This window comes from Nicotiana sylvestris, chromosome 4, assembly GCF_000393655.2.
Source record: "Nicotiana sylvestris chromosome 4, ASM39365v2, whole genome shotgun sequence".
Lineage (NCBI taxonomy): Eukaryota > Viridiplantae > Streptophyta > Magnoliopsida > Solanales > Solanaceae > Nicotiana > Nicotiana sylvestris.
Window position 1 is genome coordinate 181,411,615 of NC_091060.1, and position 13,851 is coordinate 181,425,465.

At 34.6% G+C, this 13,851-nt stretch overlaps 1 protein-coding gene across 1 annotated transcript; it reads left to right on the forward strand.

The window, feature by feature from the left end:
- The first annotated feature begins 213 nt into the window (after nucleotides 1–213).
- On the forward strand, nucleotides 214–594 carry LOC104217105 (calvin cycle protein CP12-3, chloroplastic). The gene has a single exon (XM_009767258.2). It carries the CDS (start codon nucleotides 214–216, stop codon nucleotides 592–594), a length of 381 nt encoding a protein of 126 aa, XP_009765560.1.
- Nucleotides 595–13,851: the final 13,257 nt, after the last annotated feature.

The window sequence follows — 13,851 nt, forward strand, 5'->3', positions numbered from 1 at the left end:
GTTTTATATGATAGTTGAACCGTACTAGATAATGATGTTTGCTATGACGACGTGGCTTGAAGAAATAATGGTTGATAGAGATAATACAGCATTCTAGTTTCACAAGATATCTGCACATTTTCTTTTCTTTTTCAAATAAATCCAGAAAACAAAAAGGACACTTCTTAGATCTGCCAATCTCAAAGCTCAGCTTTCTCTACCTTTCCACTCCTAATGGCGCTGAACCTAAAGGTATCATGTCCTATTGTTTCCAGTGGTTCTGGGCTGAGATCATGGGCTCCGACGAGGAAAGGGTTGCAAAAGGTGGTGATGAGCTCTGGCGGCAGCGGAGGATCAGGATCGCCGAAGTATAAGGGAACACAGATGAGAGAGAAACAACTGACGGAAATGATAGAGAAGAAAGTGAAGGAAGCTAAGGCGGTGTGCGGGGAAGATGCCAGATCCGACGAGTGCAAGGTGGCGTGGGATGAGGTTGAAGAAGTCAGCCAGGCTAAGGCCCATTTGCGGATCAAGCTTCAGCTCAATCAAGACCCACTTGAATCCTTCTGTCAAGATAATCCTGAGACCGATGAGTGTCGCATCTATGAAGATTAATTAGATTTTTAAGAAATGGGGTTTAATTGTTCTACTTATAAATATAAGCTACTTCTATCTAATGTATTTCTCTCACCTTCATAAATGGATATTCGAGTTTTCATCTCCTTATGACCAGAAGTTGCCACCAACTACTAAAATCCATGGCTTAGTTTATCTCACTAGTCCATCACTTAATTAATGCTGTATATCGTAAATAAATAAATAAAATTATTATTGTAACCAATAGTTTTTGTAGAGGCTGAGAATGCTACAACCAACGAAATGAATTTTGTGTAGATGATCAATAGTCAATACCATCATAGTCCTTTGCGTATCTAATATAGCATCTTTTATGGGTCGAGATTTGATATACACATGCATCATACAACTTTAAATGGCCTCTGTTTGGAGCTATTGCATTTGAGGAGCCAATTGTTTGAGCTTCATTTCTAATTTTCTATGCACTTCAATTAGCGACAATCCACATGTCATTGTCATGAGAAGCCTCCACTTGTAGAATGTGCGAATTTTGTAATAGTAACATTCACGATATTAGAAACATAATGAGGTACTATGGCTCGTAAAGGTGTTGTGCTTAATGTCATTAATCTAACCATTTCTTGGTGTACCATAGGGCTGTAATATGGGGACCTAAGTGGGCCCGGGCTTCGTGGGTCGGTCCTAAATGATCCCAGGCTTCGTGACTTTTTGTAAGAACTAGCACGGCACCGGGATCACGAACTAATGGTCCTGGGCTAAGTGGGCCGATCCCAGGCCTATGCGGACCTAAGTGGGCCTAACGTTTAATTTCAATTTTTTTTAAAAACAATTGTTATCTAAGTCAATTCGTTATAAAATTATATTATAGAATTGTGACCTAAATTTTTTAATTCAAATTTAAACACAAAATATTGTAAAGAGATATTCAAAGAAATGCATTATAATTTTATTATAGCATTAACAAAACATGGCAATATCTTTCTTAGTCTTCTCCACTCCCCCATGGAATGAGCACAACAAGGTGCTAATACCACCATTGAGAAGAAAAAGAAACTAATCAAGATGTGCCAAAATACAAGTTACATATTAATTTATATGGTATCTCTTACAAATTTCATAAATCCTTCAAGGTTTGGAGGAATATTCGTTGGTGGTGGCGGAAAAGAAGCTTGTTCATCACTGCTTCCAGGCGAAGCTGCATCCGCCGCAAGTTCAGCTAGCATTTCTTCGTAAGCTTCATTTACCTCTGGTTGTGATTCAGCAAGTCCAAAATTTCTTTGTTCCGAATGGATTCAATCTCTGAAAAGTATTGATTTTTCCTAGCTCTCCCTCATAGACGCTCTATAATCACCAAGTTGAAGTCTTGCTTGATTGAAAGTGCTCTCCGATGCCACTATTTAAGCTTGAATGGTTAAAATGTCTCGGGCCATCCTTGAAAGAATCGAAATGTATTTTTCTTTTTCCTTCTACCATTCCAAAATATTAAAGGAGCCATCAGGATTCACTTCCTCAATTTCCTGTGACAAATAAACTTCAAGCTCATTTAGTTGTGAACAATCACTAGTACTAGAACCTTGAGAACCCCTGAACCCGGCCCAAGCAGTAAGTGCTCTTTCTCCCGCAATTCTTTTAGATGATTGAGAACTAGAAGAAGAAAGAGTTGGAACATTTGATCTAGCACGATCTATTGCAATTTGATAAGCACTATAAATAGTTTGAGCATTTATTTTAATTGAGGCTTGTGCTTCCAGAAGTGTAGACAACTCCTCATCTTCAAGTGCTAAACCATTATAAACAGTTTCATACCAAAATTGAGGACCTCCTAATTTCATAGTATGATTTAACAAGGCAGCAACACCATAAATAGGGGGAATAGGGGAAAAAATATTGTTTAAACTTTTTTGTCATAAAATTAATAGCTTGTTCATAAATTTCCCCAACCTCTGAAAAATAAGCAAACAAATTTGCAAGTTTTGTAATATAAACTAAACAGTTAGAAATAGTAGGATAATATTACCCAAAAATTTATTTGTAGCAATATAAAATTTTTCTAAAAAATCTACAAGCATTTTAACATTAGCCCAATCCGCATTTGTAAGGTGCTCATCATCATCACTTACATGAGCATTAAATGTTGAGTTTATGGGGTTTCTATATTCCTATGCAACAACTAAACTTTCATACATGTAATTCCATCTAGTTGGACAAGGTTTAAGAACTTTTCTTTCTCTTAGGCCAAATTCATCGCATCTTTTAAAATATTCTTTAAGTCTACTACTAGGTTTGAATAAAAAAGCCAGTGAAAAGCCATTTTAACCTTTTCAATTTCAACAATTAAAATTCTCATATCATCACCCACAATTAAATGGTAAATATGACAAATACATCTAACATGAAAAATATTACTAAATGTAGGATTTAGTGTAGTGGTAAGCAAGGATACAACATTAGTGTTACTAGTAGCATTATCCATTGAAAGTGACATTATTTTATCAATAATGCAAAATATCTACAAATATCTGTAACTGTGCTAGAAATAAACTGCTCTGTGTGACGTGAATTAATTATTCTATAAGCAATAATACGCTTTTGCATTATCCAATTCTCATCAATCCAATGACTGGTAACAGTAAGATAATCACAGTTATTACCACTTCTACCAATATCAGTAGTAATAGCAACACGACAATTTATATGAGTAAATAAATAGTGCAAATATTGTTCATATTCATGTTTATATTTATAAATATCACTCTTTACGGTTGTGCGAGGTCATCCTTTATAAGTAGGATTAAAACATTTTCTAATATAATGCACAAAGTGAGGGTTAGAAGGAAAACTATAGAGTAAGCACATAACCGTAAATACTTTTGCCAATTCTTCCCGATCTTTTCTTGGATCATAATATAAAATACCACCGGTAACAGTGTTAATTCTCGGTTGAAATTGACTTGAGGGTGTAGTATTATGTGTCTCCTCAAACTCCCTCCCCCCCCCCCGACCTCCAACATATTACTAACTCTTTGCCACAAGTTTTACACTTAGCCCTATTTTTTCTCTTAGTTGAATAAAAAATGACCAAACAAGAGATATTTCGCTCCGTTTAGAAGGTTGTTTAGAAAAAGTAGGGGTAGTAACAAGAGAGTCAGACGGGGCATCATTTGGATTATTATTAGTTGGGTCAACTTCAGCAACAAGACTAGTAGGTGTATCGTCATCCGGTTGCGTTTCATCAAAATATATTTCTTCCTCATCATTTTCATCAATAGTTGGATTACCATAAAGAACATTCATATATTCATGGTTTAATTATTCACCACCTCCAACATTATGCAAATATTGACTCTCAGTAAATTGTAATAAAGTATTACACTATCAAGAATAGGAGCAGGTGGAGGACGTGTATGGGGTTTGGGTAGGGGAGCCCGGGGAATTGGAGGGGAAATAGATTGACCACTAGATTCACCACTCTTGGATTTTTCCTTATTTTTACTAAATATTTTTTAACGAAATATTTTTTACAAAATAAAACTGCAATATTAAAACTTAAGAGTTGGAACGAGTTTACCGAATTGACGAACAACTTATTGAAAATTAATTATCGGTGAAGACTTGAATACTTCAATTCACCAACTTCATAATTTTTTATACAAATTGTAATAATAAAGTAAGCAATTATAGAAGAAAATTATAGAGAGATTGAGATAGATTGTGGGAAATATGAAAGAATGAGGGGGTATTTATAGTTAAAAAGAGAAAAAAATATAATTATAAAAAGTTTGGGGTTAAAACAAAGTTGGGGGGAGGGGGGAGGTTAAATGGCTATTTTATAAATAGCCAACGATTATTTTGGCAGAAATAATGGCTAGATTTTAAAGCCCTAACGGGAATTTTTTTTTAAATTTGGAGCCGTTGGGCCTGGTTAGGACCGGTTGAATCGGATCACTTCCAAGCCGGTCCCGGTCTCGCGGGCTTGAAGCAAAAGACCATCCCACTTCAAAGCCCACCACCCATCGGTCCCGGTCCCAAACGGTTAGGATCTTTTAGGCCCACCGCCCATTTGGGCTTGCGGTCCTAGGCCGAGGCCGCTCCTAACCGGCCCACATGCCACCCTTAGTATACCACTTCTTGATTCAACAACGACGATCCAGTACAATTTCACAAGTGACGTTTAGGGAGGATAGTGCGTACACAAATCTTATTCCTATCCCGAAGGAGTAGAGAGGCTGTTTTCGAAAGACCCTCGGCATACCACCTCTTGATTCATCATCATAAATTTTGAACATATCATGGACCTGTCACACCTCCTTTTTACCGCAGGAGAGGAAAGAAAGGAGTTTTTCCAATTTAAGTGACATTATTTGAAAAGGGATTAATTTATTTTAATTTAAAGAGTCGCCACTTGGAATAAATATTTACGGTGTCCCAAGTCACCATTTATTTTAAAATCCCAATTCAAGGAAATTGACTCTAATTAAGTCTGCGAAACACAGAAGACCGGGTAAGGAATTCTGTTAACCTAGGAGAAGGTGTGAGGCACTCCCGAGTTTCGTGGTTCTAGCACGGTCGCTTTACTAATTATACCTGACTTAACTAATTCTGGATATTTTATGTTCTAGAGATATTTATGCACTTTTGTCTTAAACCGCTTTTAGTTGCTTGATTATTCGTAATTATAGAATTATCTTGAAACGAATCATGCGTGCGTGTATTCATTTTGTTTGGTATGTCAGGAATCATGTCACGCGTATGTGTACACAATTAATAACACTTTATTATTATTAAGATTATTTTGTCAAAGTTGCACGAACGCATACTTTGCTTTTAATTTGGAAAATCATAACTATGTCACGCGAACGTATACATAATTACGATAACTGATTGGTTAACACGCGCCTAAAGCATACTAGCTTATTCAAAGTATTTCATTTATTTATCTTTTTAGATATGAGATATTTATTTTTATATTTTTATTATTTGGTTTAATATTTTTTTTTGAGTTAATGTATGTTATTTTTTAGTCATGAAAAGAGATGGGACAACTTTGGTTTTGATTAGTATTAAGCCAATAGGAAATAAATTCATTTGGCCCAAAATTATGTGCTTTATCTTCAAAGAATTTTATTTAAGTATTTAACCTTATGTACTATCATTAATATGAAACAGAATAAATAATCTTGTAAGCTAAGGCATTAAATGTTCACTAAAAGAAACATGAAGAGCTTTGATCCAAAATCATCGGAGGAAAGGAAAAATATTTAATAATAAACATTTAAAACTTTAACTAATCTTATTAATTGTGTGACTTTTACGTATTAACTTTTCGGCAGAAACTAAACTTAAAATTATACATAAAGAGCCAAAGAACTGTTAAACTCAAATCGTTAAAAGAATTAATAGGCTTTCATATAAAGACTAGATATATTAAATTCTTAAAAAAAACACTACAGATATTCTTAAGTTAAAGATATTAATGGAATGACTTTTAGGAATAAAGAACCTGTAATTTTCTTAAATTTGTAGACTATCGGGAATATACCTAATATGAATTTTGAATAGTAAAAAAAATATTTCTTTAACTTAATGCTCTACTGCATATCCTAAACAACTTAAAATAAGTAAAGCCAAAATTATGAAATTTTTTACAACCAAAACCATTTTTATTCACTTAACAAAATACTACTTATTTCATTATCACAAAGAAAAATTAAGAGTCAGATTTAACTAAGACAATAGACAGAATAGGCTCTAAAACATATCAAATTGCTGATTTAAACAGTAGGAAAACAATATCAAAATGAATAACAAAGAAAGTATAGATGAACCTTATTTAAGCTTTCCAATGTCGAAATATAAATTCCAGCAACTACAATACATGAGCAAAAATAATAACCGTGAACCGGATCTTGAAATTGGACTAAACTTTCGTTTTCTCCAAATATAATTCTTCCTCCTTTAAAATCTCCTAAGGATGATGTTTCTGTGCATGTAATCTTTTCCTTCTTTTTGTTAGATGGCCGAGTCTCTCTTTATTTTTTTTTTATTTTTTTTGGTTAAGTGTTGTATCCCCCCTGTGTCTGTCAATTTATTTTCCCTTTTATAAAGCAAAATTTTGGTGGTTATCTTATAATGTGCCAAGGAGTGGGTTTACATGGGATTGAGGTGAAGAAATATGTGAATGTGTGTGCAAGACGTGAGAGAGTGGGAGTTATGGGGTGAGTGTTTAGGTAGTTAATCGGAGAAATCTTTTGTATTTTTTATTTTGTTACTTTTTTGTTCTTCTCGTTAGTTGCCTTTTTAAAAATAACTTTTACTTTAAAGAAAAAAATGAATAAAAGAGAAAGTAAAATGCATAGCTAAAAATATTAGTCACCTACTTTTATACTTAAATATTATATATTCTAAGAATTTGAATAATTTTTGTAGTTTTTAATTTTCTTAAATAAAACCTATTAAGAATAAGATAACAGTTTAAATATCAACATTAGTCCTAAAAGAAATATTTACATTAAAATAATATAGAATTTGAATGTGGTAAAAAATTAGTTGTTCACGGGACCAACTCAAATCATCAAATTGATCTCACCTCCTGAACATTTGTGATATATTGTTCTATTTGAATATCTGATGCAAAAACAATTTTTAACTCACTCCGTGATACTTCCCTTTTGGGATACTTGTCTACTCTTTAAATTACATTGAAATAATAAAAAAGTTTGGGCAACACATTCATAGTTGGGAGAGAATTTATAACACAAAATCAAGATTTTCAATAAGATTGCATCTTTCGAAATCTTCCATGTCGAATTCAACACACGATACCGCCTAATAGACTTATTATATAATGTGTTTGGTGCTTGTTCATATGCTTTCACCTTAATTAATGTAGTAAAAAAAATATTTCACAAATTTCAAAACTTAAAGTAACATAAAGTAATACTTATTTCTACAGTCAATTATAAACATTTAGATTTGAGTTTATTCTAATTGCATAGTAACAAAATGATTTTTTATCCCACAATGTGCAATTTTGGTTGCAAAATTCCAGTAGTGCATAACCTTACACAATTTAACAAATGTGCAAAACTCACATATAAATGCGATTTACATGGGACATAAGTTACTGAGATAACAGACAGCTTACGGTGTTGTTAGCTTAGATCGCAAAGTTAGCTTAAAAAGTTTTATACCACTAAATAACATATAATTTCGTGTTTAAAAATCACGGTTAGCTAATGTGACTTACCAATCACAATCAACAAAGGCGACCATAAAACGCATTTCTCAAGTGCGACTTGTAAAGCGAAAGCGACGTATAAGTAGCATTTAACAAATACGTCTTATAAAGTGCAATGTCTAAATGCTGCTTATAAACAGGGGCGGAGTTAGAGTGCGGCATGCGGGTTCGCCGAACCCAATGGGTTTTGTTCAAACCCTGTAATTGCCTTAAGAAATTTATTGAATTTGTACAAATTATTAATTTAGAACCTAGTAACTTAAAATGATAACAATCCCGAACCCATAAGGTTCAAATTCTGGCTCCGCCTCTACAGTTATAAATAAAAAATATCAATGCAGCTTATAAAGCGCCGTCAATAAAAACGACTTATAACAGTCACCAAATGCAACTTATAATCACAATCAGAAATGCGACTTATAAACCGCAACCCGATAAAGCGACTTATAAATATCAATTTGCATAAGTTGGCAAAGAGAAAAGATTATAAATCGAAATCAACTAACCAATTAGTAATGTAAATAATCATAATTTGCATAAGTCTCATTCAGAAAATGCAACTTATAAATTGCAATCCGAAAATGAGACTTATACATAGCATTCACTTATAAATCGCAAACAGTAAATGCAACTTATAATAATCTCATTCAGCAAATGTTACTTATAAATCGTCTCGCAATAATCTTCCAAATCGCTATAAAAAAAAAGTGCGACTTGCGACTTATAAATTCAATCGGCAAATGCACTTACAAATTGTAATCAGGCAATAATCTTCCAAATCGCTATAAAAAAAAAGTGCGACTTATAAATTCAATCGGCAAATGCACTTACAAATTGTAATCAGTTAATGGATCTTATAAGTCTCAATCAGCAAACGCAACTTAAAAATCAGCAAATGCCAATGCCACTTATAAAATCGTAATCATAAATGTCACATTCGGAAATTAACTTCCTTCATCGTCTCATATGCAATTTATGGTTAGCTTTTGGGTTTTTGAGGCTCGGAAGGAACCACGCCAGGATCTGACGTGCCAATTTATGGCACGCACAATCACTATCACTATACCAACAAAACTAGTGAGTAAACTGATACCATATATGTGTACTGACAACTATATATATACAACAATAATACTATTATACAACCCAACTAGACGTAGAATACAACATTCTTCACGATGAACCCTATGCTCGCGACACAACATAAATATGATGTTTTATATGTCAATACCACACAAGAGGGGGTGATTTGTATGATGTCCAATTTTTCGCTTAAACTGATTATGGAAGGACCCGATTCTTCTATGTGCTCCTTCTGCTACTATTGCGGAATAATAAATGTAGAAAGTATAGAACACAAGTATTTTACGTGGAAAACACCCGGCTCAAAAGGTGAAAAAACCATGACCTACTATGCAGTAGGATTTTCCCCAACACTTCACTAAATCACTGAGCCAAAACAGCATTTACAAAACTCTTTGTAAACCTAAGGATTACCTCTAATCTCGTTGTAGCAACCAACCTCTAATTGTTACGACAACTTCAAGTTAACTCTAACTTGAATACTCAAAGTACCTATTACAATTACTTCTAGATAAAGCTGAAAAGTACAATATGAAAATACCTACTACAATTGAACTAGAAATAAAGAAGGACACATAAAACTCTTTACGGAGCTGGTTCTTCAATCTGGTTCATGTAGCTTCAGGTTTGCACACTTGAATCACACACGAACTGCTTGCAAAAAACCTTGCTATTTTGCTCTCAATTCACGTTTAACTTTTGCGTTTTTGTGCAACACCTGTAATGTGAGAACAACCTGCAATTTATAGAATTAGTAGATGAAGAAATAACTAGAGTTCTGATGCAACTCTTCCTTGGTGGAAGAGTTCTAGTTGATTTCAACATCTAACTCCTTCCCTATATTGGATAGTGTTCTCTTTGATTAAGGAGTCCTTCTCCTTATCAATCATGCAACCTTTTCGATCAGGAGATATTAAATACACCAAGTTAAGCTTATCTCCTTCACGCGCATCCCACATGCTCGAATCTGCCCGTTTTTGTGCACCTGAGGGATGGACCTGCGGGATAGACCTGATTCATGCCTTAGTTCCTTTGTCAGTCTTCAAAACGAACCTTTACTTGGGCCAACAAATTCCTCCTTTTTGATGATGACAAACTTTGTGCTTTTTCATAAGCTTATGCCCTGTTTCAACTCAGCTCAACATCAACACAATGTTAGAAACATTTTTCCTTTTTATCACTTATCATCAAGGACCAGGTATATTAGGTTATAAACATCACTATTCAAAGTGTAAAGCATAACCTTTTTCTCCCCTTTTGGAATCATCGAAAAGTTGCATAAAATGTGAGATAACTAGATTTTAAAACTTACTTATGGCCACTGAGGCTACTTCAAATGCAATCATGGAATAATCATCATATATCAAGCTAAGAATTTTAACCATCAAAGAAATATAAACAAACAGTTAGAGCAAAAGATAGTGAATTTCATTGATGATTGATAAGATTCTACCACAAAGCATAAGAAGAAATAAAAATACTGAAAATATGAGCAAAAGAAACAAAACTTTCCGAACTGGGTCACTGGTTGATCTACACTAGGCTAAGAGGCTTAAGGCTGGGAAGAACTAGGTGCTTGGTTTTTGACTTAAAGGAGTTTCAACATACCTTGAAGAATGCCATCATTCTTCTCCTTTTCTCTTTCCAGCTCAGTTCTGAGAGCATCTCTCTTAGTCTCCATCTCAACCAACCTTTTCTTTAACCTTTCAATCTCAGCATCCTTAGCCCCACTTTCTTGCACCAAGGCTCTGACCTTGCTATTTACTGGTACCTTTTTGGATGAACTAGGTTCTTTAGGAGTGACATTGACTTCATAATCTCAAGCAAGCAGAGCATTAACCCAAAAATAATTCATGTTTGTACTAACCTCCCACCTTTTCATAGATATATTGAAATGTGCAAGCACAATTGTGAGAATGAAGCCATAGGGAATGGCATGAGTTTTGGTGTCATTGATAACTCTATCAAGAAGCTACATTATAGCTTTCAGTCACTTTCTTCAGCAGGTCTGCGAGGGTTTCCTTTACAGATGAACCAGGTTCATCTCCCCAAACAACCATTGCACCTGCATCTTTGGTTAAGTGGGTGAAGAATAAGCCACTCTTGTCCTCTTTCCCCTCACAGTAATCCTAGTATCCTTGCTCTCCCTTTTTTCATTTTTACTACCAACTTCTCCAGATTCTGTAGTCTCAACACCTGCCATAGATCCTACAAATCTATTTTCCAAATTTTCAGCAACTTTAGAAATTGTCTCAGGAGAAATTTTAGAATCAAAAGATACATGTTCAGTTTCGGAAGAATCACTTTCTTCCCCCTGAGTAGCAGACTTAAAATAATCTAGGTAGTTTAATACGGTCAGGAGTCTTGAAAGTCTTGAACGTAACTGGTTCACTTGTAATGGATAAGTTCAAAAGAACTTTGGTATTTGGTAGGACTTTGCTCATGATCCAAATATAGTTATTTCAAATTATGCAGAGTGTATAAAACATACCGTGTTATCTTGATGAACCAGATTTTTCACTGATAATTCTCTTATGTAAGTCTAAATTTGCCAAAATAGAGAAAATATCATTAGAGATTAATGAGTCATTTTAACACATGGCACAAGAGTATACTATGAAAAGTATGAGACTGAGCAAGATTTAATCTAATTATACCAATTACAGACTTTCTAACCAAATTTTTTTTCAATTTTTTTCGTTTAACTTTGAACTGGTCCTTTTAGGTGATCTTAATCATCCCTAATTCTAACCTGTTTCTCTCAAAGTGATCTCTACTTAAGGTTTTTGTGAAGATGTCAGCAATTTGCTTGACAGTAGCGCAAAACTCCACAGCGATCAAGCCATTCTCATAGTTGTCCCTCAAAAATGGTGCCTAACATCTACGTGCTTAGTTTTCTTATGATAAACCGGATTCTTTGTCATACTTATAGCACCAGTGTTATCACAAAAAATAGGGATGCAACCGACATCAATTCCAAAATCCATTAATTGTTGTTTGATTTACAACAATTGAGCACAATATGAAGCAGCATCAACATACTCAGCTTCAGCAGTAGATAAGGCCACTGAATTTTGCTTTTTGGTATCCCATGACACAAGATATGAACCAATGAAGTATGACATACCTGAGGTGCTCTTCTTATCACAAGGAACCCTGCATAATCAGCATCAGCATATCCCACTATTTTAAAATAACTACCTTTTGGATACTAAAGGCAAATGTCAGTAGTGCCTTTCAAGTATCTCAATATTCTCTTGACATTAGTCAAGTGAGACTTCTTTGGATTTGCCTGAAATTGAGCACAAAAACCTATACTAAAAACAATGTCAGGTCTGCTAGTAGTAAGATACAAAAGAGAACCAATCATTCCCCTATACAACTTCTGATCAACAAATGAACCAGGTTCATCTATATTCAATTTCGTGGATGTTGCAATAGGAGTGTCAATTTCTTTGGATGTTCCTTCCTGGTTTTGTTACTGAGGAATAGGTTCATGGACAGATTCCCTCGAGGTTTGAGGATAAGTTCCTCTCTAATCAGTTCCCCTCTAATCAGTTCCCCTTGTCATGTTGCCCTGGGTGGAAGGACCTGTTCCATCACCTGTTCCTTCCTGTGATGCATCTTCAGGCTGGACTGTGGTTTCACCATTTGAATTTCTTATCAGTCCAATCTTTTCATTATCTTGTTCCTGCCTCTCAAAAAGAATGCTAGTTTTTTAAAAATAACATATACATTTTTTACACACATAGTTTTTTTACTGTATATCTTATAAGCTTTACTATATGAAGAATATCCCAAGAATACTCCCTCATCACTTCTGGGATCATACTTACCTAGAGAGTCTTTGTCATTATTGTGCACAAAGCACTTGCATCTAAATGCCCTAAGATGGGATATATTTAGCTTTCTCCCTTTAACTGACTCATAGTGAATCTTCTTAACAAAAGGTCTAGTCGTGCAACTATTTATGATGTAGCATGCAAAAATTCAGCAAACTTAGCATTTTCAAATTCATTTCCATGATCAGCCTAATTGATGCAAGTTGATTACCTAGTTGTTTCTGAGTTTTTTTAACAAAAAAAAGTAAACATGTCAAATGCTTCATTTTTAGATGTTAAAAATAATGTCCAAATAAACCTAGAATAGTCATCAACAAGTACCATCATATATCTTTTACCACCTCTTCGTAATGTTCTCATTGGACCACAGAGATCCATATGGATCAGTTCCACCGTTCTGGTGGTGCTTATCATTTTCTTGCTTTTGAAAGAGGATCTTACCTGCTTCCCCCTTGCACAAGCCTCATAAATTTTGTCATCCTTGAACTTAATGTTAGGCAGTCTTATCACCAAGTCCTTGGAGACTAGTTTATTGAGTTGACTTAGACTGGCATGTCCAAGTCTCTTGTACTAAATGAGGGGATCATTATTGAACACACTTAAACAAGTGAGTTCACTTTACGAAAGTGTGGACAAACCTACAATGTATATATTGTTTACTCTTTTTTTTTCCTGCAAAACAATCTTGTCAGTGGTAAGATTAATCACAAAACATTTGGTAAAGGTGAATGCTACCAAATTACCTCTATCACACAGTTGTGATTGTCTTATTAGGCTGTATTTTAGGCCATCTATCAAGTAGACATTCTCAATAGAGTGAGAATCAGTCTTACCTACCTTTCCAACCCCAATGATCTCACCTTTCTTCCCATTTCCAAAGGAGACATTACCTCATTTGAGGTCCTCAAGTGAAAGGAACTGGTTCTTGATTCCTGTCATATGCTTTGAGCAGCCACTATCCATCTACCATATTTGGTTGCTCCCCATCACTTGGACCCACAAAAGGAAATCAGGGGTTAGTCTTAGGAACCCAAACTAGTTTGGGTCCCTTTCTATAGGTAAAAGGGTGAATCAGATTCTTTTTAGCTCAACCTGGCAGCCTATTTTTCCCTT

Coding starts and splice junctions, on each gene's coding strand:
- LOC104217105 (XM_009767258.2), top strand. CDS start 214: ATGGCGCTGAACCTAAAGGTATCATGTCCTATTGTTTCCAGTGGTTCT.